Source organism: Panicum hallii, unplaced genomic scaffold (genome assembly GCF_002211085.1).
Source record: "Panicum hallii strain FIL2 unplaced genomic scaffold, PHallii_v3.1 scaffold_33, whole genome shotgun sequence".
In the NCBI taxonomy this organism is placed as follows: Eukaryota; Viridiplantae; Streptophyta; class Magnoliopsida; order Poales; family Poaceae; genus Panicum; species Panicum hallii.
Window position 1 is genome coordinate 125,633 of NW_020356176.1, and position 5,796 is coordinate 131,428.

The window sequence follows — 5,796 nt, forward strand, 5'->3', positions numbered from 1 at the left end:
AGCAAGCCGGGTAAATGGAACAGAACAATATTGTGTCCTGGCCTGCTGTGATGGCTGCTAACTTCTGCCTTTTAGCATCAGATTACCAGTGTTTGTCTCATGTTGTCAATTTGGTATATCAAATTGCAGATATGGACCTTGTATTTTGGATGGCATTAGGACTCGACGTAATGGTTCAATTTAATGGGTACTATAACTTGTGATATACCCTTATTTCTTTGTTGTTACACACAGTTGTGATGTAGGATGGCTTAGAGATGGTTTCCGGAGAAACTGTGCTATCTTTTTAAAATAATTTTTAAAATGATTTAAAAAAAATCATTTTGTTACACACAAAATGATTTTTTTTTAATTTGATCTAATATTTTTGAAATATATGCTAAGTCCATGTTCATTAGTGAGGTCTACTAAATTTTATTTACCATAAGTCCCGTTTGGATCCTTGGAATTGAATTCCATTCTAATAATTATAGTTTAGATATAAATTAATTAAGCTAATATAGTTGTATGTATAATATATTTGTATATTATTATTGGCCATATAGGAGAAATACTTATACACTATACTTTTGCTATAGGGAAGCGAATCGAAGAGTGTGCTGTAAATTGTATATTAGAAACATAATATGAAGATCTATAGAATCAATTTCCATCTCCCAACCCCATGAATTTGAGATAAGCCTATATATATACTTTGGAAAGTTGTTGAATGCCATATTCCGAGATAAATAGCCTATTCTATTAAGTAGATTCCAATTCCTCAAATGACCGAATTGTAATTGCTGCTAAACATATATATGAGATTCTAAAGTGTAATCTTGAAAAGATATATCTACTCCAACATAAATGAATTTATCTATAGTTGTTAAATTGTACTAATATGGCATTGCATTAAGCAAGCGACACATTCACATGATTATTGCGACGATCATTTCCATTTGTTATCATTTTCTTCTTCCTTGCAGTTTGTTGATTATGTGGCCGTGCACTGATCACCGTACACTTTACTCCATAGTATTTCTAGGTTTATATTTTGAATTCAAATGGAACTTGCTACGTGGTAAATCGTGAACATTTTACTCTACTTTCTATGGCATGAATGATCAATGAAGACCTAAATCGTACTAGGAAAGAATGGCACGCCGTGTCGAGCGAGCTGTACTTCTTCCCCACCATCTAAACCTCAAGCCTCAAATCTGATCTCCATCTCGTGGTCGTCAACCATGAGGAAGTGAGACCCTCTATCGATCACCTTCTTTCCATCCTCCGTCACCCTGCTGAAATGCTCGCAAGGACTGACATCAAACCTGAGGTTCGCCCTCTCCCCTGCCTTGAGATGCTGGCTCCTGAACCCGATCAACTGGCTCGATGGCCGGCCGTCGGTCGCGTTGGGCCACCGGAGGAACATGAGCACCGAGTGCTTGCCGTCCATGGGGCCGTGGTTCTTCACCTCTACGGTGGCCGGAAACTTGAGCTGCTCGCAACCGTCGGTGCCGATGTTGTCGACATGGTAGCTCCTGCCATCTTCCCCTGTCATCGTCTCCCTTAGTCTGGTGAGGACGGCGGTGGAGAACGCCGGCGTGTTGGTCCGGGAGACTAGCTTGCGGGAGAAACTGGAGTAGCTGAGGCCGTAGCCGAACTTGTAGACTGTCTTGCCCTGGTAGAAGCGGTAGCTCCGGCCGGGGTAGCCGGTGGCCGGGTCCGCGCGCATCCGCATGTCCGTCATGGGCACCTTGGTGAACTCCTCCGGGTACCACGTCACCGGCAGCCTCCCGCCAGGATTGTGGTCTCCGAAGAGCACTCTGGCGATGGCGAGCCCGCCGGCCTGGCCGGGGTACCCAGCCCACAGGATGGCGCCAATCTTGGGGTTGGACTGCGCGAACGTGATGTCCACGGGGCCGCCGGAGAGGAGCACTAGGATCACTGGTCGCTTCGCGGCGTCCGCGACGGCGGTGATGAGGCTCTGCTGCATCCCCGGGAGCAGCAGGCTGGTCCTGTCCTTCCCTTCGCTCTCCTGCTGCTGGCTCAGACCCATGAAGAGGAACACATAGTCCGCGGAGCCCGCCAGCGCGGTCGCCTGGTCCGTGGCGGCGGCGTCGCAGGCCGCCGAGCTGCACCCGGCCAGGAACCTCACGTCGGTCACGTAGCTCTGGAGCCCCTTGAGCGGCGTGGTGGACTCGCACGGCGGGCCGAAGTAGTTGGCGATGAGCGCCCGGCCGTCGTCGGCGTTGGGCCCGATTGCGGCGGCGGAGCCGACCGCGGACCGGTCGAGCGGGAGGAGGCCGCCGTCGTTCTTGACCAGCACGATGCCGTCCTGCGCCGCCTCGAGCGCGAGGCTCCTGTGCTCCGGCGTGCAGATATCCGCGGCGCCGAGGGCGCCGTACGCGTTGCTCCTGGGGTCGCCGTCGAAGTGGCCCAGCCGCATCCGGACGGCGAAGAGGTTGGTAAGCGCCCTGTCCATGTCCTGCTCCGTCAGCTTCCCCTGCTGGATCGCGACCGTGGCGTGCTGCTGGACGTACGCGCCGCAGTCGATGTCTAGTCCTGTTCGAAACAGAGCAACCGAACAGAGTGGTCAAGCAGAGGAACTAACAGATGACACGAGCAAAGGAGGCAAGGGAGCCATCAAAAGTGGTCGTCGACGAAGGAGACGCACCGGCCTTGAGCGCGACGGCGACGGCGTCCTCCGGCGAGGCCGCGTAGCGCTGGGCGTCGCGCATGATGGCCACGGCGTCGCAGTCCGACGCGACGTAGCCGTCGAGGCCCCAGTCGCCGCGGACGGTGCCCGTGAGCAGGCCGGCGTCGGCGCAGGACGGGACGCCGTTGACGGCCGTGTAGGCGCACATGACGCAGGTGGCGCCGCCGTCGGCGACGCAGCTCCGGAACGGCGGGTTGAAGGTGTCCTCGAGGTCCTGCGCCGTGACGCGGGGCACGAAGCTGTAGCGCTGCACGCCGCCCCAGTCCTCGAGGTCGTAGGCCGTGGCGTGCTTGCAGCACGCCGAGGTCTGCAGGAGCGAGGAGCCGTTCCCCTGGATGCCCCGGACGAAGGCGGCGGCGTAGCGGCTGGCGATGGCGGGGTCCTCGCCGGGGGTCTCCTGCCCCCGGCCCCACCGCGGATCCCGGAAGATGTTCACGTTCGGGGACCACATGGTGAGGCCCTCCGCCTGGCCGACATTGAACAGCGCCCGGGCCTCGCGGCCGATCGCCTGCACGCGTGCACGCACGTCAGCAAGGACATCTAGTGATGACAAGAAGGTAAGACATGCTTGGACACACTAGCTACTTGGTCACTGTCTCACTGACCACATGCTGAGACCTTTTTGCAATCCTTTATGCATTATTACCGCATTAGTTCAAAGGTACAGCACTACGGTGCACCACCCTTTTGCCCCACCTGATTGTTGTTGCTGGTGAATTTAAAGAGGCCTTTTTTTTCTTTTTGGCGAACTGCTACTGCACTACTAGTGTACTAGAGAGTACAGTTAACGAGTTGCCAAGAAAAATGCTACTGTGTTCATGAAACAGCTGAGGTCAGAATGCAGCTGCAGAACTGTCTGCTTACCGGCGCTAATTTGAAGTATTTTCCTGATGTTCAATCTCGAGAGCATGTGTTTGGTTGAACACTAGTCTAGGAGAAAAGAAATAGTGAAATGACCCCAAAAATGAATTGCTCTTAACCATGGAGGACAAATAAAGGGCGACACGTAGGGCCCTCGGATTGGATAGCTCAATGAAGCTGTAGCACGGGTTGTCAGTTGTCACGCCGTACCCACGGCGAACGATCACCAAAAAGGCATTAGCCAGTTAGTAGTAGAATCCAAACGACCGTGATCTAGAATTGTAGAGACTAGACGAGCCCCTGCCACACGTGACGTCCTAGTCCCAGAACGAAAAAGCTCCACTCTTTTCCACGCAAACATTCTGCTGCGATCGACCGGCCCTTTCCGGCACGGGCCGGGCATGCACCCACCCGCCCGCGTTCACGTGCTGGCTGGCCCCTTTTAACTCGATTTGTCAGGGCTTGGGGGTTGGTTATTTCTCATTTGGCGCAAGATAGTAAAGGTGCGTGCCGGTATGACGATGTTTGGTCGGGATCCAACACTTCCATACCAAATTCATTGGTGCTGTGCAGTGCCGACCCGTGCCAAATTTACGACCTGGCCTCCCGAATTTTTGCGAATAAATCGGAGAACTTTTGGGTTGAGATTAGCGGCACTTGAACCTCAGCACGCGCGTTACCCTTTGCCCGTTCCCGATCGTGTGTCACGGGTCATGACACCAGCGAAAAAGCTCGCCGGCGCGTGCATGGATGGGCGTCGATCGATCATGGGCGGACGCATGGGTCCGGTCCGGCCGGCGCTCGCAACCAACCCACCGGCCGAACCAACCGAGGGCGCCTGGCATCGCGCACCCACCCCATGAGTGCCGGCGTGCGCGTGCGCGTGCCCATGCCGCCGGCGGCCGCCCGGCTGGTACGGCGTCGCGAGCGACGTGCGCGAAGGTCGACGAAATGCTGGTGGTCACGTACCTGGCCGATGCGGAACCAGAGGCCGTCGTCGAACGCGGCGGCGGCGAGGAGCACCTGCGGGAAGCTGGTGGCGGCGCGGACGCCGCCGGGGGCATTGAAGTGGAGCCCCTTGCCCGAGGTGGCCAGCCCGTGCAGCGCCTCGTTCCACCACTTGTAGGCCGGCACGCCCAGCCGCGGCACTCCGGGGGCGACGTCGCCCAGCTGGGCCACCTTCTCCGCGGGGGTCAGCCGGGACACCAGGTCCGCCGCGCGCGTCGCGGGGCCCAGCATCGTGTCGCAGAACGCGTAACCCTGGGCGGCCTCCGCCGATGACGCTCCGCACGAGAACGGCAGGTCCGCGGCCGCCGCTCCCGAAAACGCCGCCAGCGCCGTCACGAGGAGGAGCACCGCCGCCATGCCGCCGCCGTTGATGCCTCGTCTCGGGCCGGAGGAGCTAGCCATGGCGCGCGCGCGCAGGAGCTGTGCCGATCGTCACGAGGGCACCCGGCCGCCTGGAGGTTGCGCAAGCCTACTAAATAGCCGGCCCTGGCGAACCGGAGCACGCCGCGTGTCTGCTCACAGACGTTGCGTGTGGTGCACTGTACACAGGCAGCTGCAGCTGTAGCTGCTAGTGGTAGAGGATTAGATGTAGTAGCAGCCATCCAGAGGAATCGCAGGGCATGCCTGTGGAGGAGATGCTTCTCTTGCGCTTTCGGCCGGACAAGATTTTCAACTTTAATGGAGATCGGTCGTCGATGCGTGCCGGGCGACGTTTCCGTTCCACGGAGATATGCGTTTCGTGGCACTGGGTAATTAGGCTGCCTAATTAATTAGTGCTTCCAACCAACGCGTTGCCTGGAATGGTGTGTATAGTCTAACCGGATTGGCTCAGCTTATAGACGACTTAGGCCAGTCCCAATAGAAGCTTCATAGAAAGTTCTATGGAATTAAATTCCATGCCACGTCATCAATTTTGCTGATATGACGAGGAAAGAGAAGGAGGAATCTAGTTTCATCCCCATGAAACTCAATCGACACAATTACCTAGTTCTCAGTCGTGGTAACTATGCTATGAAACTGTACACTTAGACTAGCTTTAGGTCCGGTTTGGATCGTGTATAACTAAAGGGACTCAACTTTAAGTGACTAAAATATTATATAAGTAAACTTTAATCCATATCTGTTTAGATCCATGGACTAAACTTTAGGCCTAAAGTTGAGACTAAAGTTTAGTCCATTAGGTGATCCAAATAGGCATACTAAACTTTAGACTAAAGTTAGATTTTTGTGAC

The 5,796-nt window shown here is 54.8% G+C and overlaps 1 protein-coding gene across 2 annotated transcripts; it reads right to left on the bottom strand.

The window, feature by feature from the left end:
* Positions 1-1,015: 1,015 nt before the first annotated feature.
* On the bottom strand, positions 1,016-4,966 carry LOC112878587 (probable beta-D-xylosidase 7). Of its 2 annotated transcripts, none has more exons than XM_025942844.1 (3): positions 4,526-4,966; positions 2,654-3,203; positions 1,016-2,541 (listed from the first exon to the last, which is right to left on the bottom strand). In XM_025942844.1, exons 1-3 carry the CDS (start codon positions 4,964-4,966, stop codon positions 1,184-1,186), a joined length of 2,349 nt encoding a protein of 782 aa, XP_025798629.1. In that variant the 3' UTR covers positions 1,016-1,183. The 2 variants fall into 2 exon arrangements, with proteins under 2 accessions (XP_025798629.1, XP_025798630.1); XM_025942845.1 differs by lacking the exon at positions 4,526-4,966 and adding an exon at positions 3,560-3,577.
* Between the last annotated feature and the right edge of the window lie 830 nt (positions 4,967-5,796).

What these genes read in the sequence shown, in the direction of transcription:
- LOC112878587 (XM_025942844.1), bottom strand. Translation starts at nt 4,966, where the DNA reads ATGGCTAGCTCCTCCGGCCCGAGACGAGGCATCAACGGCGGCGGCATG. An exon ending in TCTGGTTCCGCATCGGCCAG is followed by an intron (nt 3,204 to 4,525) that starts GTACGTGACCAC and finishes GCACGCGTGCAG; the next exon opens with GCGATCGGCCGCGAGGCCCG. An exon ending in CGCCGTCGCGCTCAAGGCCG is followed by an intron (nt 2,542 to 2,653) that starts GTGCGTCTCCTT and finishes TGTTTCGAACAG; the next exon opens with GACTAGACATCGACTGCGGC.